Genomic DNA, 25,398 nt, shown 5'->3' with positions numbered 1-25,398 from the left:
TACATTTGTGTGTGTGGCAAATTTAATATCCAACCTCTATATATAAACAGACAGTAACAAAACATTGCAACCAAAAACATACCAGCATAAATGTAGGAACTAGTTGCTCACAGTACATATACTGTCACTACAACTACAAGATTTATTAAATCGCTGAAAGATAAATCATAATTAAGAGTTTTATCCTTTACATGGGATTTACATGCAAGGTGTTTGGCTATGCTTGTTTCTTTTTAAAAAAATGTATATTGCAGGTGAAAAAGAAACCCAACATGCTCTGATGAATTAAAATTCGTAGACACATGTAAAGGGAAACTTACGTTAAGGGCAGGAAGGGGAATTGGCTTTTGAATGATAATGGCTTCACCTGTCCTTTGATCCATCTGTGCATACATCTGTGGACACTGTAGGCAACTGAAATTATATCTGATCTGTATGCGTAAAAGAAAAGAGCTACAAGTTATGCAATGTATTTCCTAAACATAAGAAATAGGGAGTGATAAGATAAACACATTTACTTATTTTTAATACACTTTAATACGCAGTTAAATTGGCCTCCCCCATGGCGCAGTGGTAGCGTCATTGCCTTGTAATCTAGGGGTCCCGGGTTCGATACCTGGTGCAGGCACAAGTGGTTTGGATCCCACTTTAAACTGTAGGTCCAGTCCCGATTAGCCTTACTGTGCATAAAGTGGACTTAAAACATCAACTCAACTAATACGCAGTTAAGAACCATGAAAAACATTAAAAGCTCCAGTAGAATAATCATTAATGTTATGTTGAAGTAATGCAATTTTGAAATGTCACATGGCCACCTTTCCATTTAAAAAAGTAAACTCGACTCCAACATGGACGCATGTTGGTAAGGTATACTAAAAAGTTTCTCCCCTTTTCTATATAATGTATTAGGGCATTTGATTCTCTTCCCCCCTCCTTATTACAATATTACAAGTTTTGTTTTGATTGATTTTGAACAGTCTGTCTCTATATATAATCCTTTTTTCCTTTCTTATTTTTATTCAGTTTGTAATATTGTAATCAATGTTCATCCAGTATACATGTAATCAGGATATGTTCATATATTCCATTTGTAATTTACTTTTACTTTACTTTGTAATAATCACCCAGACAAGGGTTTGTTGTAAGAGCGGCCCTCGAGGCCGAAACATGCCCTCTCTAATAAAGACGATTTTGTTATTATTATTATAAAAATTGTAATAAAGCTTGTCATAATAATAATATAAATACAGCTTAGTTTTAAATTGTGATGCATAAAATGCCAACATAAATGCTATAATCCAAATCTAGCCCAAAACTTTTTATTAGATCGGACTGATATTTACTCTTGAATAAAATAGAAACTTATCTTTGTTCCATTTGTTTTCTGTATTACTTGTTATTCATGAAATCTAAACTGTGAGGCAGACAATTTACTCTACATATCTTTTTAAAAACAAAAATACGTTAAGAGTATTAAATTTTGTCTACTTACGTAAGTGAGTATATATTCGTTGCAAACTACGTTTCGGAAGCTTTACTGCTTCCTTCTTCAGGTGGTCGTATTCTAGGCTTGGAACATCAAGCCACGTCGGAGAAGTGTCATACGAGGATACTAGGTAAAAGGTTGGGGTTAAAAACACTTCATGGTGCTCGACACTTACAAATTTAAAACTACCTTTGTTAAAAACCTTAAAAACTCACAAAAAAAAAAAAAAAATTTAAAATCACCAACACGGTAAGCTTGAATGGCCGTTGAAAGCCCTAGTTCCCTGCCAAGGTGAAGCATGCGAGCAGCTGGCACTGTGCTACGGAGTTATGGGGAACTTCCTCTTTTTGATTGGTCCTTGTATGACACTTTTCTGATGTGGCTTGATGTTCCAAGCCTAAAATACGACCACCTGAAGAAGGAAGCAGTAAAGCTTCCGAAATGTAGTTTACAACGAATATATACTCACTTACGTAAGTAGACGATATTTAATACTTTTAACATATTTTTGTTTATAGATAGTGAGTAATACGCACGTAACCAATATGCTATATCTTATTAAACAAGGGGAAACATAATAAACATAAATGTATTAAATCCCTGGAATTTCTGAAGAAAAAACCATGTCAGTTTCCAGACTAGTATTAAAGTACATAACATTCAGATTATATATTATGAACCACCATCATCATGTGCAATGAGCATGTATAATGCATTCACTGTTGCCAGGATGAAACAAAATGGTCATTTTGTAGAAAGGAATTAGTTTAAAATATCAAACTTCACTTCGATTTTGTAACTCTTTCTAAATTATAGATGATTGGTATTCAAATCAAGATGATTAATGTAAATCTAAATCGCCTTCTTACTAAAGATTAGAAAACTGAGTTTTATATTTAGAATACTTAAGTCAGAGTGAAAAAGAATGTAAAATAGTTCCCATGCATCAAATTTTAGATACATACAAAATTTGAGGAAAGTATTAGTATTTAACCACCCAGTATACCTGCAGACATTTCGTTGTATTCCATGTTTCTCACCTGGGCCCTGAAAGAGAAATGAAAGAAGCCCTTGTGTATTTCCTTGGCGATGCTAGCAGGAACTATAAACTCTGAAATTTGTTTGAAATACAGCTCAAATGTTATATAAGTTTGATTACAAACACTTCATCCTGTAGTATTTCTAAGTAATACTCAATTTGTAGTTGACTGTGTACGACTTCTACTTACGTAGAAAGATTTTGAATCCTTCTTACAATTGGCTTTGGTAATGCACTTATCTTGGACGGCTTCAAAGACACGGGGCATGGATGCTATTAAAGCTAGAGTGACACATGGGTGCTTGTCAGATTTCAATGACATCACTTCTTGAGCCCTAAAATGCAAATCAATACAAAAAATAATTACATAGAATACAGCGTGTCCAGCTTAAAAGTACAATAAAAGAAAAAATCATTACATGTAATATTTAACCAAGAGCCTTACGTAGTTCGAAAGGTAATCTCAAAATGTTTTTTTTTCAGTGCTTGCAAAACGTCAGCACTCGGATTGCGCACGCACGTGCGCGTGAACTGAACTGAATCTTCATAACATCAGTAGCCATGTGGACTCCGCAGCAGAAGGCTCTTGCTCTTGATTTTTTTTCTTTGGGGTTTTGTAATGTCACAATTGTACCAGACACGAGTTCGTGACCTTCCTGATCTACAATATCGCATTTGTGCTGCAATCTGAAATGTGACTCCAGTAATGTTGAACAACACATGGGTGTCTGTAGAGCAACTAATGGTGCTTGAGGTGTTGAGGTGTGCTAGGTATGTAAAAATCTTTTTGAGTTACTCTATAGGTAGAAGAAAAATCTACGGAAATATCTTAATAAACTTAAAACTTATAAAATGTTCTTTTATTGTACTTTTAAGCCAAGCACACTGTATAAGAAATGTACATTATCACTTTCAAATACTGCTTCATATTTTATCAATAATTACAGGTAACATAATACATTTATATTACAGCTGGTATGACATTTTTGTCGACTGGGGTAGGCATATCCACTGGCTCACCTCCTCCTTGGAGGATTCTGATCTATTTCGCAAAATTTAACATCTAATTTGTTGTTAGCCTTAAACATTTCCTCTTAAAAAAGGTAAAGTGCTCCCCTGTGCTTAGCACCACGCCATGAAGGCATATAAGGGGTGTGGGGGTAACGCCCCACACTTTCTTGATCCGGTCGTGAGTGGGGGTGATGTGATCAGCATCACGCCCCTGACCACCTTTACCTCCCAGGGTTTCCCCCAGGTATCCATGTTATTCGATGCTGGGTGGGCGCTGGGGCCGCTTCACCGTTAGAAAAGTTCCCGGATTTGAACAAAAATTTTTCCTCTTACTGTTGTTATTTGTATTTCTTTCCCAGGGAAGGAAATTTCTCATATATGAGTTCAATTACTTAAATGAAACTTGCAAGATAACTTGCTTACAGAACAATGAAGAATACATACCTCTCTTCATGTGTCACCATCGCCAGTGCAGCCTCAGGATATTTATAGTATATGGCATAATCTATGGCACTTAAATCCTTGTTATTATACAACAATTTGCAAGACATTGACAACAGCAATGCAATAGCATTTGGCTTATTTTCCATTGTTGCTAAGTGAAGAGCAGTGCTCTGAAAAAATAAATGTTCTGCATTAAGACATAAAGCAATTACATCAAGCAGCTTATCTTACAATTTAGTTTCCTCATGTGAAATGTGGAAAGTTTTCTTTTTTTTATTATTATTTTAAGTCCACTTTATGCACAGATAGGCTAATTGGGGATTGGAACTATGGTTTAAAGTGGGATCTGAACCACTCTATGCCTCTACCAAGGATCAAACTCGGGACCTCTTGATTATAAGGTGACAATGTTACTGTTAAGCCATCAGGGAGGCTCATGAAATGTAGGAATGCAAGAATTTTGTAAAGATTGGGTCCTATTAAAAGGGGTCTTAACTCTTCTTGCAAGTTTCTCTTACTACAATAGAATACACTAGACTAAGGAAGACTCACTCACTCATACTCATTCAAACAGGCCCATGGCACAGAGCTTAGCACAGCATGCTACGATGCCAGGGGTCCCAGTTTCGAATTATGTCCTGACCATGGGAGTTCTTTGTGAGTGTCCCTTCATCAAATCATCACTCATCTTCGCAATTAGCAAAAAGTGGCAGATAAGGGAAGTACAATAAAACAAATCAATCATTCAAACAGGGTAATAAGGATGATGAAAATGTATATGCCTTGAATTATTTATTTTCTTTACTGAGATACAACACAAACATTGCCACTCCCAGCACTAATGGAATTAAAAATGATAGAACAATTTTCGAATGGTAACCTGATGGCACGCACCTCCTAATAGGTCTTGCAGCTGGTATGCCATGTAAGTTAAGTCGAGAGCCCAAAAGATCCTGACAGAATTTATATCATCAATATCGCATTGTTTCATATTCCGACCCTTTGAAAACATTTCTTTATCCCAGAGGTAGGATGCCAGGGTTTAAAGCCCCCTTCTCCCCTGACTCTCCCATAAATCCAGACATGTCCACAGGGGAAGCTAGGGATGGACAGATTAATCTGTACACTATCAGTATGGGCTTATACAAGCATATCAGTTTACCGGTAAAATTACTGATTATTTTACCGATTCGATATATCTACAAATAACTTATAATTTATTGCAATATTCTGTCACTTTGTTATAATTTTTAAAGATTGTAATATATACTCTCCCATTCCCTGATTTCTTTTTAATATAAATGTCTAAAAATGCAGCTTCTTTTGTACTGTAGCATACATTTATTAAGTATTTATTCTGATTCTTCAAGGACCATTTGGAATTTTGTATTGGATTAGCATAATATCGGTTATCAGTAAATTTTCTACTGGTGTTTTACCGGTTTTGGCCAAAATTTCATATCGGCCCATTCCTAGTGGGGGCAAAACTGAAATTTTGTAAATGGTTATAAATTGTGATGAAGAATAAAATAAATAATACCTACTCCATCTTTATCTACTTGATCTAAGAGGTGAGAATGAACAGAATGCAACAACTCTATAGTTTGTGTGTATCCACTCATCGCAGCCAAGTGGAGTGGGTTCCGTCCATTGTGGTCTCTATGTAAAAGTGCTCCTCTGTTCAGCAGTAGTTGCACAACTCTTGTATGGCCTATGACAAATAAATAATACTACTGAAAAAGCATATGTGAGAAAATGGTCTTAATATTTCAATAGATATAGATTACTTATTATATAAATAATGTTATTGAATTTAAGAATACATTATCAAATGATAAAATACTATGAAAATTACAAACAAGAACCACAATTCTAAAACATTCACTGGTAACGTAATAAAAAAATTTAAACCCAATTAAAAAACACTCCCAATAGATTAATTGTTCTTACTTGCAGGAAAAAGATGGGAGTTGATGAACTATTTCAGAAGTTTATATGCAGGGTGGTTCACAAGTGTGGAAACACCAGTTTGAAACAAATACGTATCTGAAAAAATGAATTGGACATCTTGATATATTATGGTAAAATATTTTTTTAGGATAAGTTATCGGAAAGGTAGTCATGTGACACATCAAAATGGGATACGATTTAACCAGAAACATGATGATGTACTTCATTTCATTTCAAACTTAAGTAACATACTGTTTTGTGAGCCACGAAAATATAAAAATAAACTTTGGGTTAAATCTGCATAATATACCATTTTTTTACGTGAATTCTCCTCACTATATACATACTTCATAAAAATATAAAGCAATAAAGTGAAGATATGCCAATGTTCAAATTACGCGTAGTATCCACTGAGCATATCGCAGATACACAGTAAACACAGCTCTAACTTGTTTCTTTTCAAAATGGCTAAAAATGTACGTTCATTATATTGATTCAAATTTCCAGAAAATATTAAATTCTTTACTCTTATTTGTAAAATGAAAGTGTTGAATCAATCATCATCATAATTCACTTAATGAGTTATGATGACAATAGCACCAAACCTCCAATAAATTAAAAATCAGCTTATTGTACTGATTCTATTGCAAGTTCCCTTCTCAATAACATTACTGACCTTGTTGGGAAGCAATATGAAGAGGTGTCAGTCCTCCTCCATCACTTTCGTTAATAATGAAAGTTCCTTTTTCTGAATCTAAGAGTTGTCTTACAGTATTATAACGCCCATACCTGTAACCACAAAAAGTGTACAAATATATTTAATGTTACAACTACACTGGATAAAAACTGTACAGTGTTTTCTCTACTGGGAAAAAATAATTCTAAAAGAGTCACAAAATGGAGAATATGAGATATTGAAATGTGATAAAAATATAATAAACTGTCTGACATAACTTGGGATAAAATTTACAACTGAAATTATAAAACGGAGCCTTCTCCATATATAGACTCGGGCCTGCTAACCATGATCACATCTCCACCATGCCTAGAGTTTTAGATTACAACAAACTTAAGATGATTAGACTCTTCTAAGGTGCTGCAGCAATGGCCATATTGAGACCTACGTCAGCATAAAATCACAATCATATGTGGTCTTGCTCATATCTATACACACTAACAGGTTTATTTTTCAGACTGTATTTGAAGAACATTGGGCCACATTTAATGGCTAATAGGCATTTGCTTTCAGATCTGCATTCACTACTACTCCAACACTCTGCAAGTGTGGGTAACGTTCTTGTCAGTTTCTCTAATATCTCTAAATAATGTTTCCAGATGCTTAACCAAAAGTCGCTTCATTGTGTTTTGTGTGAACTGTTATGCCTTAGCAATCAAGAATTATGCATAATATATGACACTGGGAAATTTTTCCAGCCAGCTTTCCAAATCACTAGTTTCACTGTGCAAAATATGGATGAATAATAACCCATGGTGCAACAGCCCATGAGGGCCAGGGCCTACGTACCGAGGGCCAGGGCCTACGTACCGAGGGCCAGGGCCTACGTACCGAGGGCCAGGGCCTACGTACCGAGGGCCAGGGCCTACGTACCAAGGGTCAGGGCCTACGTACCGACTGCCAGGCTCACTTCCACCTGCCGAGGTGGAAGATCATCCAACAAGTTACAGGGTGATGTGTGGTCAGCATGACAAACTCCCAATCGTTGTTGTAGATGATTGAGTTACGCTACTCATTCGCAGCTCCCCCAATTTCTTCACGATGGTGGGTGACCACCGATCCCATATACAGGCTGAAATCTCAGGAGAAAAGTTGTTACATTTATCCCCAGGAGACTCGAACTTGCACGCATCCCATAGCCGGAGCCCAAAGAATGATGCCTTACACCGCATGGCCACAGTGTGGGACTATTCCTCATCTACTTTCCTTGTTGCAGAATTTAAAATTTTTCCATTTTCCACTTTGCAAATAAGGATAATGAAATAATATGGCATTGCTTGCTGATTGGTGGGTATGGAATTTGTGACCATATCTGTAGTTTCCTCACATTTACAATATAAAAGAAAAGTTATATATATTCGAGAATAATGTGTCAAATATAAAATTATTACATGCTATCTCTATACTAACCTTGCAGCAAAATGAAGCGGACTTTCATTATTATTGTTTTTTAGATTAATGCATGCTCCTAGTTGAATCAGATTTTCCAAACTTCGGATATGGCCTTCACGGCTAGCATAATGCAATGGGGAGCAACCAGTATCGTCTTTTTCATTTAAAAGCTGCTTTAAACTCACTTTGCACTGCAAAGGGAGAAAGTAGTACCATAATTAATTACAATTATGAAGTAATAAACTGCACGAAATTACGAATTCACAAGTCAATGAAATTTTAAAACTGCATAGACTCGTGGCAGGCTTGGCTTCAGAAAAGTTCCTGCAAGATGTGTCTGTCCTGTGTGGATGTCTCACAGTAAAGACTTCAAGATATTGGTGGATATTTTTATCATCTCTAAGAAGATATTATTGTTTAAAATAATATATACTTAACAACTTTTGTCACATGAAATGTTTATATTTCAATTTGCAAATAAAAGTTATCCTTACCTTAGAGACTTCAGATGCAAAATCCTCTAGTCTTCCACCATTCATAACAATGAGGTGAAGTACATTCCTCTGGTTTGTGTCTCTTAGTAGAATATCAGCACCTACACGAATAAGAACATGCACAGTTCGCCATCCAGCACGAGATGCAGCTAACAGAAGGGGTGACCTTTTCTCTTTATCCAGTGGATCTATTTCTGCTCCCTTTAAAAATGAAACTTCATGTTAATAGTTTTTACTTGTTATTTACTACAGTAATTTATTTTAAATGGTATACAATAACCAATAAAAGAATTTTTCATTGAAATTGGGTACAACACATACACTCAAAAGACAATTATATAGAGATACAAAAATAATATTGCATTAAATTCAGTTTTCTTTTTATATTTTGACATGGACTGTAAAGAAGATTAGTAGCACTGTTCCAGAATTTCAGTAAATCGACATAGGAAAATGTACTCTGACTCATCACGTAAGGAAATATATTACAGTGTGATTCTCTTTAATGATAGATTTCACGTATTTTGTCAACAAGGCAGAAGTCAAACTCGTTTTTGGAAATGTACAAAGTTATATTTATTTGATTAGTAGGAAATTGTTCATGTAGACTGAAGCTTATTTAGAACAATATATACTATTTATTCTGCCTTTCATTTTCTAATCCTCCCAATAAAGATCTGTGGTTATGAATAGTGGCAAATAACTGTTATATGGGTATCGCTGGAGACTTCATAGGATGCAAGTATTAACTTAGCTATGATATAAAAAATCTAATTTATTTATCATTGGAACAAGTACCTTGTGGACGATTAAGGAGCCATGAGTAATGGCTCCTTAATACATGAGACTTAAACAATTTTTCATTAAAATAAGGAAAAAATGGAGATGGTTTCTTTGATTCCTAAACTTACATTGTTTTCCCTTCCCCAAGAACATAATTGGAAAACGCTAAAAAATATATTTTATGATATATTATAGTTCTTTTTCCATCAAGGAAGTCCTGTTTTTTAACATATACACAATTATTTAGTGAGTTGGTATCTAGCTCGAGCCCTTACGAAAAAACACTTATTTTGTTATATCACAAAGAAAATTGAAATTTATCTTATGGAATTTTAGTTCCAGTAAAAAGAAAATGCTAGAGGTGATACAGAATTTTAATTTATACACATTGATTTGATTTATTTTACTTTGTTTTTCTGCCACTTTGGCTAATTTCAAATGGGTGTGTGTGTGTGCATATATATTTGTGAATGTATAAGAACAGTGGCACAGGAGTGGGAGATAAATTGTACCCCTGAAATTTCTGCCACACTAAAAGCTTCAATCCACATTGTACTCTTCTAATACCTCAGTTAATTTGTCAAACACAAGATGATACCACTAAAGAATTATTGTGGTAAACACAAATGCTTGTTTTGTCTATATTATTGATTTAACTTCAGAACGAGTATATCCAGGCTTGTTCTGAGCTCATTTGACAGATTAGTCATTTGGCTCACTTTCAACTTGGTATCGCATAAAATAAAATGAGAAATTATTATATTACAGTTAAACATGGAGTTTACCATGTGGCATGCAAAAAGTGTATAAATTCTATTTCTAAGGAATGTCTACATGATACTGAAGATTACAATGTAATAACAGAAATATGCTATGTGAGGCACATGCAAATACAAATCTAAATACAGATTCAAAAAAAACTTTACCTCACTTATAAGATATTCAACAATATCAGGATGATCAAACATAGCAGCACAGTGTAGTGGTGTCATTTTTTGAACATCACACGACAAAAGACATTGCACTTTCTCTTGAGGCTGTATGGAAAACATGAGCTTCACGATGTCTATGGCTCCTTGAGCACATGCAAGATGTACAGGTGTGGATAAATCATGCTGTTGGGTTGAAATTTTAGCTCCTGACTTGAGACACAACTCTACTGCCTGATGAAAGAGAGAAAACACGAAAATAGAATATATTGTTTCAGTATTGCATCCTTAATAATGAACCTAAATGCAGAACAAGAATATTAATAAACTAAAGGAATCTCTATGGTGCAATAGGGCCAGGACCTGAAAGAGCAGGTGATGCACGGTCAGTCCCATCATTGCTGTTTTCTAGCTTTTGAGAAGAGAATTTTGAGACCTCTTCTTTTCAATAGCTCCCTAAGTGTCCTCGTGATGTTGGGTCAATGTTGAAATTGTGGGGATTCAACCAGGAATCGAATCCAGAACCACTCACACCAAACACGAGATCACTATAACCATTTGGCTATATGGAAGCTAATCAAAAATATAATTTTCTTGAAAATAAAATGCTACAATTTTCATAAGAAGTGTTTGAATTGGAAGTATTTAGGTGACAATGGGCATTTGCTCATGCCTTCTGGCAGCTAATGGATAGATGAGACCATTGTAGCATGAATAAAAATTATTTGAACTATTATTAAGAACTTAAAGTAAAGCATGAATAACAAATGCTGACACAGTGTAAATGCTGTAACATTTTGTGGCATATTAATCGTTCATAATAATAATAATTATTATTATTACAACATATGAACAGGGTGGGTCATAAGTAGACCTCGGATTTCTAGGTTCTAAAAAGAGTGCTTTTACGTTCCTAAAGTAGGCTCTAAAAATCCTAAAATAGGTTCTAAAAAATCTTAAATTAGGTAGGTTCCAAAAAATGTAAAATGGTTCAAAATTTATGAAAAATACTGATTAGGTACAATCGTTAAAAAAACAAAATTTCAATTTTTGGATACATTGGAATCGCACAGACCCTTTATATTGTTAGTATACATTTGTGTGTGTGTGTGTGTGGTGAGAGGCAGTAATACGTAAGGTTGAAATAGAGCAAATATCTGCCTGTACTATTGAATTTTTGAAAATTTCGTCTTGAAAACCAGGAATTATAGTTGAATTTTATCAGAGACCCGAATACATAACAATTTTTTTTTCATGTTATCCACAGTCAAATTTTGCTTTTTTTCTGTGAGGATCATCTTACGTATTTAACATGATCTTTCAACAAAAACAGTCAGTGGTGCAAATTTGAATGTCGAAACGTTACTTTGCAAGGCGTGAATGCCACAAAGCAGAAAGATTGTGCAGGTAACAGTGGCACCAGACATTTTGCTTTGTTTAGCGCAGGGGTTCCCAAATTTTTTTGTTTCACGGTGCTCCTGTAAGCCAGCCACGGCACTTTAGGGTGATGCGGCACACACTTTGGGAACCACTGGTTGCGAGCTCTTAAAAACATCATGGATTTGGAGGAAGAGAAATCGACAGAAAGTTTGTTTCAAACACGTTATCGTTGACTTTTTTCGGTACCAAAGCAAGAAAATACCTCCGTGTGATACAAAAATCCTTAAAAAATACATAAAAACCTAAAGAAAGTTTGATTTAAGCACATAAACCTAAAATAGGTTCTAACAATCAAAATAGGTTATTTTAGGCACTATAAAACTTCAACAGTTGTTGCGTTTTTTAATGAAACGCTGACATAACTTGTTTATTTCTTATTTATCTGCAAAGGAAAGATAAAAACCTAAAATTCGAGGTCTAGTTATAAGTCACGAAGGGGTTTCAAAAGAATATACCTTTGGCATATGATAGTGGTATCAGTGGCGGCGATTGGGTTCCAAGATGGAGGGGGGGCAAGGACAGTTTACTTTACCTTGTTATAGTGCAGGAGGCCTTAGAAAGAGCGTTTCGTGGGCTAACAGCAGACGTCGCTCGCACACTGTTGCCGATACTCTCGTGTCGTCTGCTCCTCAGCCGAACAAACAGGCCGAGGTAGCAAGAGGCAGAGGTCACTCACCCTTCCAGAAGGGTGCAGCGAGCCAGCTGTGGCAACCGGGCTTGCTCATTCGCGGACCTGATTGCTTCTCGCAGACACACCCCCATATTGTCGCAAACCGATATTTCTAAGGCCTCCTGCACTATAGGTAAGATTTAACATAGTGTGGGGGTAAAAGTAGCAAAAACTGGGGTGGGGGCAACTGCCCCCCTAATTGCCGCTACTGAGTGCTATTTATTGATTTCCTGGTATTATGTACATTACATATAGTTGATTTCCTTCACCTGTGTGTGAGAAATTATTTCATGTAAATGTCCACCATTATTCACTTCGCATGCACAAGCTCTTGCCACAACATTCATCATTAGACGTGTCAATGTTGTTGCATTATGGCTTGGATTTCTGCAGGGATGTCCTTGAACTGCTGGATTGTCTGGGGTTTATTAACATACACCTGTTCTTTGAGGTACTCCAAAGAGAAAGGTTGCTGCTGATAGATCTGGCAAACATGGAGGCCAATGAATGTCTGCATTTTGTGAATGATTTGATGCCTGAAAATGGTCCGAAGCAGTGCCATCATGTCCTTGGCTCTGTCTTGCTGAATGGTGGTCAAAAAAAATTCCAGTATGTCTATTTTCTAGAGAACAAAAAAAATTACATATTCCCATAATTAACATGGTTATTATTCAGTGTTGCAACCCATTCGTGAATTATGGCCCCATCCTGTATTATCGTAAATTGTGTAGATATATGAATGCTTTCAAAATGAATGCTTTCAAATTACTTTTACTGTGTATTTTAGAAAATCAGATCTCATCATAAAAAACCACCGTAGCGCCAAGGTAACCACTTGCTTATGTTACCTTAATATCGCCACCATGCACAGCTGAGTGCAGAGGTACGTTCCCTTCAGAATCAAAGAAAGATATCATCTCCTCACGGGTGCATCCTAACATCCCGCTCCACTGTAAGAAAACTTCCATTGTTCTTGATGAAGCATTTTTAGCAGCCTCGTGAATTGGATAGTATCCATTGTTGCATGGGTTTCTTGGGCTAGCTCCAAAATGTTTCATCTGAAAGAATAACTCAAACTGAAATATTCACAGGTATCTTAAATTTAAAACTAAAATGTTTATTCTTAATGCAAATTCCCCATATTCTTCTCAGGGTCCATAAACCATCAATAATATGTATTAAGAATAGTACTTTTGTTTGCAAAATATAATCGAAATTATGTTTATTTTACAATGTGGGGGTTTCTGTTTATGAATCCATACCGTGTATCTTCATTGTTATCTGTTGCCTTCAGTACTGAAAGAATTGAAAAAAAAGACTTCTTTACAATTGTTGGAAGTTTTATGATGAAGAAATGGTCTTTCACATTTAATAAAGACATGCTGTCGTACATTCACACGTGGTGGTATTTGAATATATGGAGTCCTGGTTTGTAAAATTTCAAAATGCAGATTTCAATAATTACACTAAACAGTAGAGTGTGATTCAAAATATACAAGTGTTGATATGTACATCTTTGTAAGCAACTGTGTAGCCAAACTTAACTGACTGCACACGTTTTCCCATTCTGCCTGGATGGATTATGTCAAATGGGGTAACTGCGACTGAAACTGAAATAGGGATGATTTATACTAATTGTATTGTCCAGAAACCCTGCATTCCGAGCAGTTCACTGAATGTTTTATTACATGGAAAGTGTAAAGTAATTTTTTTAAAGATAAATAGATTACTGGCAGACACCTAGGTCGTTATAATGAAACAATTTATTAAAATAGAAATTACTCACCAAAATTCGTGCACATTCATCGTGGTCATAAATTGCTGCTAGATGAAGTGCTGTACGTCCATGTTCACCTCCTTGTTGAATGTCAAATCTTTCCTTAAATCTTCCCATTACTTCTAATGCATTGGCCTTGTTCAACTCTGTTGCTAAGTGAATGGCAGCTTGTTTCTTATCATTGAGTACAGCCGTATCTACCCCACTGGGAACACAGAAAATCGTTTTGAATGCAAGCGAAACAAGATTTCAAACAATCATTATATTTACTTACTACACTAGTTTTGAATACTTCATCAGATATTCGATGCAGGTATTTTACTCCATTGATGCTCATTTTCAGATATAATACATTTCAAGTTATATATCTTTGTGGATAGATCCATTTTAAAATTACCCTTTATATCCTTCATGTCCTAATAAACAACAGTGTCCCAATACTATAAAAAAATACTCATTGAGTGTCCCTTTCACTGAAGTTACTTGTCTCACCCAAAGGTAGCATTCTGTTAAAAAATTAACGCTGGCTTCCACCCAGTGGCGTGCCCAGGATTTTCGAAAGGGATAGGTTGTGTGTACATTTTTTAAGTAGTCAGTTCTCATTTTGCCATATTTCTCTGCCTTTGACTTTCTTCTTTTAGAAATACTTGACCAAAAGGGGGGTTATAACCTCCACCAATCCCCCCTTGGGCAAACCACTGCTTCCACCATTGATTAATTCATATATTTATATAATTTATAGAATGTCCTGTATGGACTAACTTAATATGTCAAGCATCGAAAAATATCTCAATGGATGAGACTTTATAATGTTACAAGAGATCCACGTTTGAGTTGTGCAACTTTTAAAACACACTGCAACACTGTTTTCCAGAAAAAAACAAGAACTAAGTTTTGACGTATATCCAATGGTTCAAGTTATTCCATTAAAAAGAAAATAAACACATAAATTTCTTACCTCACCAACAAAAATTCTATTGAATCCAAAGACTCTTGTTCCACTGCTATATGTAAAGGCGTGTTCCCAACATGGTCTCTTATATTAAGGTCTATAAAGAATAAATATATATATTAGTAATTAAATAAATATTATATTGTAACTAAAATAAATTAAAATAGCATGTATAATGGAATGTAAGCGAGAGAAAATGAAGAATAAAACAAGGAATAATGAAATCAGTTGTATGTTTATGATTTTACCTGGTGGCGTTTTTCTAACAGGACTGAATGTCTATATTTTTTGGCTGCATATACTGCTTACAAAGTTGTATCCTCAGAATACTGACATTCAGAATACACACACACACATACACCCCCCCCACACACATATATATGTATATATGAAATTATTTATAGATAGGAAGAGAGACTTGTTTTTTTAAACATGTATTTTTTTTTCTTTAGGTCAATTTAAAAATTAATTATAGAGTAGTTTGGATAACACTGGAAGTTTTTTATATTGTATGTAAACGCATAACTATGAAGACTTCAAATTTAGCCAACTAGCCACATGAGTGTGCGTATATATAGGTCATGTAAGCGGGGTGGGGGGGGGGGGGTTCAACTTTTGGTATGATAAGGCTATCGAAATCCAATCTGGAAGGCCACAGTTTCATTGAATTAGGTCTATCTTCTTTACATAAGAAGAATGGAAAAGTACTTTCAAAAAAGCTATTTCTACCTCCACGTTTAAGAAGAATTACAATTCTAGAAGTAGCCTTTTTCTCTTTGCTACTAAATGGAAAATGACATCAGTGTTGATTTTAATATTCCTGTGTACACTTAACAGAGAAAGGCCCATTACTCGAGCATCTCCGGTGAATTTCAAATCCATGATTTCAACCTCTTTAGTGTTGAAAACATTCTCTGGGGTGTTGCATTTGAAACTAGCAGTGTAGCCAAGACTCGTACAAACAATTTTTGTACGTATATTTGGATAAAAAAGCTGGTCACAATTTTCTACTGGCTCTAATGCAGTCCCTGGGCTACCTATTGTTTGCCACTTCTTTTGCTACATTTGTAATTCACATTTGAAAATGTAAAGGTTATAAACCAGGCCTCAAATATCTTTACCCACTGTTCCAATGAATGAGAGATAGCTATTTCCGTTTTTTTTTAAGAAGTTGTTGAAGTTTTAGCAATGTGTTTATGGTGTGTGTGTGTCAATTCTAGGTCTTGATTTTTTTTCTCAATGGTGTCTAAATATGTGAATAAATTTCACTGAAGTTGTCTGCATTCTCTCTCAGTTCTTTTAATATCTCATTTAGAATACTGACATGTTCACAGCATTGAGGCCGTGTCCGAAAGGTACAAGACCGTAATTGAAGCGAGCATCCTCCGAGTATGGTCTTGGAGTGCGGTCTTCAAGTCGTGGACTGGAAATGTTGTCTGTCGAATTGCACTTCGACTGCAGCGCCAAATACGATCAGGAGATAAAACTGAGTACTCGTTGTTTTCCTCGCCATTAAAACACTTGTTTTTCACAATAGAAATCACATAGCATTTTCAAATGCTCGTACAAATATATTTCCACACATTAGAAGAACTATAACCAACAACTTGCTGGCCAATAACGTATATCTACCTGTGCTGCTCGCCTTCTACCTTCGTGATTTTAAACAAATGAACAACGAGTATGGAAACCACGTGACCTAGTCACCAACCATCTGTACTGCACGCTGTGTACTTGCGTCCTTCTGTTCTTGGCGCTCTCGAACTGTACTAGGTGACGTCACTTCCGCCAAGATCATACTTCAAGTCTGCACTTTGTACCTTTCGGACAGAGCCTGAATAAGACCATAGTCCATCTTTCGAAGTGTTGTATTGTATGGAACAAGTAAAGATATCACAAACTGCCCAGAGGTTATACAGTGAAGAAACTGAAAAGATCGCTGTACTGGTACTTTGCAAAGTTTCTACAATTGGTGAATACAATTCCAGAAATCGAATACTGATAGTCTTCCTGTCGGTTACTTGAAACAACAAATAAGCCTCCAGAAGAATTAATCTAGCCTGAGACCCCAAGAGATACATGAAATTCCTAGTGCAGCGTCATTAGAAGTGATCCAGATGGAAATAAGAGAATGGGGAAGAATAATACAAAATAGAGAAGACTGTAGGAACGTCGTGGAACAGGCCAAGGCCAAGGCCCACCGGGTGCTGTAGAGCCGGATGGTAAGGTAGCCATTTTCTTTTTAAATCCACCCACACCGCAGAGAGAGTATAAGTAACAGTTGATGCTAAGCCACATATCTTCAATAGGAACAAATCGGATACAGAATTTGTCCTTGGGAAGGAAAATGATCCATCGACTTTCGATATAATCTTTCAAATTGTCAGGAAATTCGAATTTAAGGAATGCTTAATTAAAATTTAACACACTATAACAATCGAGAACTTATAATTAAATTGTAATATTCGTGCTACAAGTTCAAAAACAACTTCTTCGTGCAGAAATTACATGTAACATTCTAGAATTCGCAAAATGTTGGACATTTTCTGAGCATCTTCCGTCCAGAGAAATCCCAGAAATGATCGTGAAATTGCAGAGATTTCCCATCCAGGGTGTCTGGAATTAATTTATTTCCCGTCCATATTCCTTCCTGCACGCCTCTAATTCAGAAGAATAAAAAAGTGCGAAGAAATTTTTACGACCAAGTCCTACGCATAGGGACTAAAACAGGATAAATTTACTGAACCAATGGAGAAGGGGGTTGGACTCGTTACCCACCCCCCTTAAATACGCCCATGATTCCAGATACGTTAAGGTATAGCTAAGGGTTACAAATGGTGAAGAAAATACCGAAGTAAACAGTGGCTGCGATTGGGTGCCAAAACTGTGGTGGGGGTGCAAGTAATATTTACTTTCTCTTGGTAGACAAGGCTTAGCATTAAGAGGCCAGAGTGCGGGGGAAAAGTGGCAAAAAGTGGGGGCAACTGCCCCCCTAATGGCCGCCACTAGAAGGAAAACATGTCCCAATATTGAGACTACACTAACTGCCCTGAATTGTTAGATATTGAGCTTACATTAAGAGAGCTGCTGATATGTAGAAGGACTGGACTGTATTCGAGCAAAATTGCAGAGAAGGAAATTATGATGTGAGCGGGAAAATATGCGAGAGGCAGTTAAATATTTCGAATGGAGCAGAGCAACCTTAGTGTTCAATATTTAATAAGAAGAAACATGAGTCACAGAACGTACTAGGAAAACGCCGAACTGCTAAAACCATCATAAAAAGACGATGACTTTGTGGAGATAATGTGGAACGTAGGGAAAAATTGAAAGAATTTCATGAAAAGTGGGAAAAACGGCAAACCCGTAATAATCAGTGATACAAACTGCCAAGATAATTGTATATGTTGCCTTCTCAAACTCGGAAGAACGTGATTTTAAAAAAATGAAACTGTGAAAGGTATACAGCGTTCAGCAATAGTTTGAGGACATTTTATACTAGGCAACCCAACTTACATAAGTCAATGGTGTGTTGCATATAGAGTAGGCGTAATTTAGGGATTGCCAAGTCCACAATATACAGTCTGTTTCTGTGACTGTATTACAGACTTGCAGGGATGATGGCAGGGAACAAACGCAATAAAACGAGATAGGGAACCCTGGTCCGGAAATGCCCCATTCAAAAGTTACAAGCCAAAACCTTCGAAGGACAGGCACCCACGCACAACGCGGAGATGTTTGTGAAAGTGGAAAGCAAACACAGAAAAATCACTGTAGTGGCTTTAATGAGTAGTAACTGCAGCAATCATTACAGCAGTTGTTCAAAGTGACGCCCTCCCCCTGCATCGATACAGGTATGACAGCGTCGTAATAAGCTCTGTGAATCCGCTCTAATATCCCAAAAGTCGTTCGGACCAGATCACAGGCTGCAAGGGTTCTTGCCAAGAGTTCCTCTGCATTACTCACAGGTGTCTAGTAGACAACATTTCCGACATGACCACACAAAAAAAATCAAGTGGGGTCAGATCAGGTGAACGGACAGACCAAGCAACAAGTCCACCTCTCCTTATCCACCGCTGATGGAAGGTCTGCGTCAGAATATCACGAGCACAAGCTGTGAAGTGGGCTGGGGCCCCATCATGCTGAAACAACATGCGTTGACGAACGAGAAGTGGGACATGTTCCAATAATTCGAGGAGGATGTTTCTCAGAAACACAGTGTACACTGGTCCAGTTAATCGTGGCGGTAAAAGATATAGACCCATTAAAGGTTCGCCGTCATGGCTATTGCGACTATTCAGCATCCCGTCTCTCGTGAAACATGCCTCATCAGTGAAAAACAGACAGGCAAGGAACTGGGGTCGACCACACAACGCTGCAGTAACCATTCACTAAACACGACGCGGGGTGCGAAATCAGCTGGACCCAAGGCGTGGACACGCTGTGGATGGTAAGGGTGAAGCTGCTGCTCCCTCGGAGCTTTCCAAACAGTACTATGGGCCACACTAATTTCACGTGCCACAGCCCGTGTACTAATGGATGGTTGTCCTTCCACCCGATCCAGCACTACTTCTTCAAGGTCTGGTGTCCTTACAGTTCTTCGTCTTCCTTGCTCGTGGAATTGAGGTCGCACTTGCCCCGTTTCCCGTAATCGTTGAAAAATTCTGGGACACATGGTGTGCGCTGGATATCTGCGCCGTGGATAAGTGGTCCGATACAACCTTTCTGCTTCTTTACAGTTCCCATTTGCTCGTCCATACACAAACACCATATCAGCCAGTTCCTCTAGCACAGTGGCGACTCGTGGAATTTTTGGGGTGTAGGAAGTTATGGTAAACAGACCGAGGAAAGTTTTCGAAAATGCGTTCAATTACAGTGACATGTATCGCCTGCACCTTGGATTAGCATTGGCAGGCCCTCCCTGCCTGTCGTGTGTGGATTAAGAACAGCTTTGCCAATACCAACCTCCTGATAAGAAAAGGTTTAAAAAAAAGGTAAAGTGTTCCCCTGTGCATAGCACCACGCCATGAAGGCGTATAGGGGGTGTGGGGGTAACGCCCAACACTTTTTTTATCCGTTCGTGAGTGGGGGTGATGTGATCAGCATCACGCCCCTGACCGCCTTTACCCCCCAGGGTTTCCCCCAGGTACCCATGTTATTCGACGGTGGGTGGGCGCCGGGGCCGCTTTCATCGTTAGAAAAGTTCCCGGATTTGAACCGGTGCTGTTTCAACTCGTAAATTACGCTAAATGTGATAAAATTCTGCTATGGTTTATTATTATTATTATCCAATTATTATTAATTTATTATCATCATTTACTAATGACTGTAGTAGTTATAAGTTCAATTTTATTTTGCTATTTTGGAGTTGTGAAATGCTTTATTGATTATTTATTGTAGTTAAGCAACATTAGGAATTTCGACCATTCAATAAAATGGGTTTAGCATAGTGCTTGAAAAAAAGTTAAAGAAAATGCGTTGACTGATAACGGCGTCCGTTTGTTTTATTTGTGACCTCCAATTCTTTCTACCGATTTCCTTTTATCAAATGTTCCTCCCTTGTTAAATCGGGGAGGATAAAGAAAAGATTAAAACAATTGATGCAAGCGTCACTTCAGATCAAAGAAATGTAATATAAGCTTAGTTCAGCGCTCTCGTGTAAAATAAATACTTCTCCTATCTGAAGAAATTAGAATGTAGAAACGCTCATGAATGTCGTCGCAGAGCAAGCTGTCCTTTTTCCCACAATTGACGCCTACGCAGCATGCACCGCATGCGTTCGCGAGACGCCTCTCGAGTTTCACGTTACGCCTTCTCCAGGGCATGCGTGATGGATTCTTTCCCCTTTCTTTTATGGTTCCGGTTTCCCTCCGCGTTGTGCGTGGTTGCCTGCCCTTCGAAGGTTTTGGCTTGTAAATTTTGACTGGTGCATTTCCTGACCAGGATTCCCTATCTCATTTTGTTGCGTTTGTTCCCTTCCATCATTCCTTCAAGTCTGTAACACGGTCACAGAAACTCCCTGTATACATGTGCTAAATGCAAAAGAATAATAATAAGACATTACACATTTAAAATACATTTTCATTTTTTTTCGCAGAATACAAAATATTTTGTGAAGAGTAGTGGAGGTTAAATTACACCATGTAACAAAAAAAAATTGTTTTTTTGTTTAAGTGAATTTTTGTTTTGTTTATGATAAATTAGGTCAAAACTAATATGTATGTGGTATTGCTACCTTCATGTAATTATTTTTCTGGTAATGGTGGTCAATTATATGAAGTGTATTGGTTAACATGAATTAAGCATAGGAAAATTCATGATAAGATAAAACTGTGCAACCTAGTACTCTAAAATCTGTTTTGTTTTTGTTTTGGAGGGTCGCAGTATGTAAGGATGGCATCTTCCCGTCGTTGTAATGATGATGCAGACAGTTTTTGCTATGTGTGTTGCGTCTTCCTTAGTTCAAAGGCACTGAAACATAGGATAAAGGAGGGCAACAACTTCTGCTCAGCGTTCAAATCTTATTTCGGTATGTCTGTGGGAGACCAAGACAAAAAATGGGCACCACATGTTGTGTGCGGGTGCTGTAGATCCACTCTCAGAGCCTGGTAAAAAGGAGAAAACAGGAAAATTAAATTTGGCGTACCTAGAATTTGGCGAGAATCTACGGATCACCTATCCAACTACTATTTCTGTGTTGTAGACTTGTCCCATCACAAGTGGGGCAAGAAAACCTGTGTTTTTGAATATCCTAACCTGCCATCGTCTCTCCGTCCCATTCTACACAGTGAGGAGCTTCCTGTTCCTCCTCCTCCCCCAGTACGGGATGAACGTGTAGATACCAGTATTGAATCGGATACCGACATCTACCACGAAGAAGGCCTCTCAGGGGATGCAAATGATACACCTCACTTCCCCACGCAAACTGAGTTAAATGACTTAGTCAGGGATCTAGGACTAACAAAATCCAATGCAGAAATTTTAACATCGCGATTAAAGCAGTGGAACCTATTGGATAAAAACCTGCAAGATATTCCTCCAGAGGAAGCGTCATGAAACTTTCTCACAATACTTCACTCTCACAGAAACAATATGCTATTGCCACAGTCTGGATGGCCTTTTCAAAGAAATAGGGTTTGAATATAACCCAAGGTACTGGCGGCTCTTCATTGACAGCTCATGCAGGAGTCTTAAATCTGTCCTCCTTCACAATGGAAATGAGTGATCGTCAATTCCAATCGCTCATTTGACTCATCTAAAGGAAGATTACGCCAGTGTTCAACATCTTCTGCAAGTGGTAAGCTATGCTGAACATCAGTGGGAGGTAATCTGTGACTTTAAAATGATTGCAGTTTTGATGGGCTTACAAGGGGTAAACACAAAGTATCCTTGTTTTCTCTGCCTTTGGGATAGCAGGGACACAGGTAGTTTTGAGACTGTTGAGTGGCCATTAAGGACGGAGTTAGAGATTGGACAGAAAACCATGAAGTGGGAACGCCTTCTCAAGCAGGAAAAGATCATAATGCCTCCCCTGCATATTAAGCTTGGTCTCATCAAGCAATTTGTGAAAAGATTATTACATACAAATGTGGAAGCTTTCAAGTACCTCCAGACTGTTTTCCCCAAACTATTCGAGGCTAAGATAAAGGGTGGAATTTTTGTGAGCCCTCAAGTGAAGAAACGTCTTAACGCTGACGACTTCATCAGAAAGCTTCGACCTGTTGAAAGAAATGCCTGGAATAGCTTCAGGGTTCCTGGGTAATCATAGGGTGGAAAATTACAGAGATGTAGTACAGGGTCTTCTGAATAACTACAAAGCAATGGGATGCAGAATGTCGCTAAAGGTGCATGTACTCCACTCACATCTAGATGTCTTCAAATCCCATATGGGTGCATACTCAGAGGAACAGGGCGAAACGTTTCATCAGGATTTACAATTGTTTGAAAGAAGGTACCAGGGACAGTAGAATGAGCGGATGCTAGGGGACTGATCAGAGAAGCTGATGGACATCTCAATAGAAAAAGTAGGAAAACAACACATTTTAAGAGACCTTATTATCTTTACATGGAATGTACAGGTCATCATGTACTGTAGCCCTTTCTTTATAATTTTTCACTCCATTTTGACATGTGTTCAAACTTGTTAATCAATGTAAACCACCTCTCATTGTCCCAAATACATGCATTTACTAAAAAATCAGAAAATAGTTGTCATTTAATTAAAAACAATTTCCCACATGTAAAATTGGGTTTTTCTATTGTTTTGTAGTACACTGCATCGGAAACAGGAAAAAAATCACTTAAACAAATTTTTGTTACATGGTGTTATTTTTTAAAAAAATCATAATTATTTTTTCAATCGCTCTCTCCGAGAAGGGTATCTTGGTCTTCGTTCAGTTGGTACAAGAGATGTAAACCACAGGGCAAAATACCAGTCAAAACACCGTTGTGCAGGCAATGTTGTTCCTAGAACGTTCACAACACATCCACTTTGTCACCGAGACTTCAAATAACATGAGAAATAATGAAAATGTTCCATCTTTCTTAAGGGTATGATATTGCTCATTAACGGAGACAAATTCTGCACTAAATTCCTAAGTGGAAATCTTAGGAGAAGCAACTCCCCCCCCCGTAACACGCCTGAAGCAATATTATGAGAAAAATTTGGAAATATAGAGAAAGAGAAAGCCAGGAAAAAGAACACAGAGTTGTCAAGAACGTAAGGGCAGAGGCGACACAAGATAAAATATTCACCCAGACGAGGTGGATTTTTCGCACCCCCTACTTTTAACCCTGTTTTTTCCTAGTGTCCACCTTTCTGGAATAAAAGAGAAAAAGCATGAACATGTTATATATTAACGGTTTTAATGACAAAAAGTTATAGCCTCATTTTTTAAAATACTCGTACTTTATGTGTTACTGTTAAATAATACGTTTATTTTAGCATCAGAATAGCAACAGTCCCTTAGCTTAAGCTGCGACATGACTTTGCAATGTTATGCAGCAGTAACTGCAATTAATTCTTGTCTACACAAATCAAATTGTTTTTTTATAACAAATAGCCACGCACAAATAAGGTTTTGGCGCTACTCAAGCTGAAAGTTCCAGTTTGGCGCCCCTGAAGGCAGCGTCCGGGTCGGCCGCTCCTTAAGCCACCCCTGCCTGAGGAGAAAGTTGGGAAAAAACACAAAAACTATTAAAGATGAGGATAAGTTAATTACAGGAAAAGGAGAAGTGTTGGAAGTATGGTGGAAGCACTATCGAGTCAATCTGCCAAATAGTCTAGCACTAGTTGCTCGACCATTTTTAAACATTTTCAATTTTTGTTGTTGTAACTCCTATGCAAGAGTAGTTCAAAACAAGCAATTTTTTTCTAAAACTTGACATCCTTTGAAAATGGCGGCCATTTTTGTTTCATGACTTGCGGCATTTTTGGTCTTTGGAGACAGCTGCGATAATTATGATGACTCAGCTAAGAAAAATTATAGAAACTGGGTTCAAAAAACATTGTTTTCAGTACATTTCAAGTTACATTTTATGTTTTGTACCTATTTTCACCATCTCTACATCTGCCCTCCCTACTGAAAGAAATCCTTAACCTTGATTTTTCTTCAAAATTGAATATCAGTTTTTGGCCCTAAATTTCAGCCATTTGCATTAGAGATAGTGATAAAAGGCACAGAACAGAAATGTATCTTGAAATACCCCCCCCCCCCTTCCGGACGTCCATGTATCTACTGCAGGGACATAGCTAGGTTGATCAGTTCCGGGGGGTCCAAAACTTAAGATTTTTTTTCTATCATACCATATAGGCCTACATAAGTATATGTACAGTATGTGTATATATACATATATATATAAATTTACGGATATAGACTCGCGAAATCCACGGGCATTATTCGGGAATCTAAATGCAGAATGAACTTATTAACTTAATAGCATCTAGACAGTGTTTAAAAATCCATTTATTTTCTCTTATGTCAGATTTTTGAGACACCAAGAACAATGTCATTAGTCCTTACTTCTTAGATTTGTACATTTGCTCGAAGAAAATTGAGAAGTAGAGAAAACCCCTCTTCCGTCAGTTTAGATTACAGAGCCTTGAATAACGTAGTGTGGAAAACGACCCAAGAAACTGGTTCCCCAGACGGATGAGAAACACAGATGGCAGTGCGATCAATGTCGGTGCTTATTTTCTTATGAAGTAATGCGGCTTTGTTAGTTTTTGGAATATATTATGTAGATTTGTTTTTCTTGAAAGGCGGTACGTGAATTGATGGAAACAGTTATATTTG

The 25,398-nt window shown here is 37.2% G+C and overlaps 1 protein-coding gene across 3 annotated transcripts in view; it reads right to left on the bottom strand.

Annotated features, from left to right (window-relative positions):
- TrpA1 (Transient receptor potential cation channel A1) overlaps window positions 1-25,398 on the bottom strand; it is a 137,611-nt gene that overhangs the window by 21,475 nt on the left and 90,738 nt on the right. For 2 of the 3 annotated variants that reach the window (XM_083122198.1, XM_083122199.1), the window contains exons 4-14: window positions 15,110-15,200; window positions 14,161-14,356; window positions 13,223-13,432; window positions 10,262-10,498; window positions 8,553-8,753; window positions 8,077-8,249; window positions 6,607-6,719; window positions 5,525-5,691; window positions 3,981-4,150; window positions 2,716-2,860; window positions 321-431 (exon numbers count right to left, since the gene is read on the bottom strand). In XM_083122198.1, coding sequence (XP_082978324.1) covers window positions 321-431; window positions 2,716-2,860; window positions 3,981-4,150; window positions 5,525-5,691; window positions 6,607-6,719; window positions 8,077-8,249; window positions 8,553-8,753; window positions 10,262-10,498; window positions 13,223-13,432; window positions 14,161-14,356; window positions 15,110-15,200 — 1,814 coding nt within the window. The remainder of the gene's footprint in view (window positions 1-320; window positions 432-2,715; window positions 2,861-3,980; window positions 4,151-5,524; window positions 5,692-6,606; window positions 6,720-8,076; window positions 8,250-8,552; window positions 8,754-10,261; window positions 10,499-13,222; window positions 13,433-14,160; window positions 14,357-15,109; window positions 15,201-25,398) is intronic. The other variant, XM_083122197.1, reaches the window with a different exon arrangement.

This window comes from Lepisma saccharinum, chromosome 5, assembly GCF_977018435.1.
Source record: "Lepisma saccharinum chromosome 5, izLepSacc3.1, whole genome shotgun sequence".
NCBI lineage: Eukaryota > Metazoa > Arthropoda > Insecta > Zygentoma > Lepismatidae > Lepisma > Lepisma saccharinum.
The sequence above is the reverse complement of the archived record's forward strand: the minus strand, read 5'-3'. Positions and strand labels throughout refer to the sequence as shown.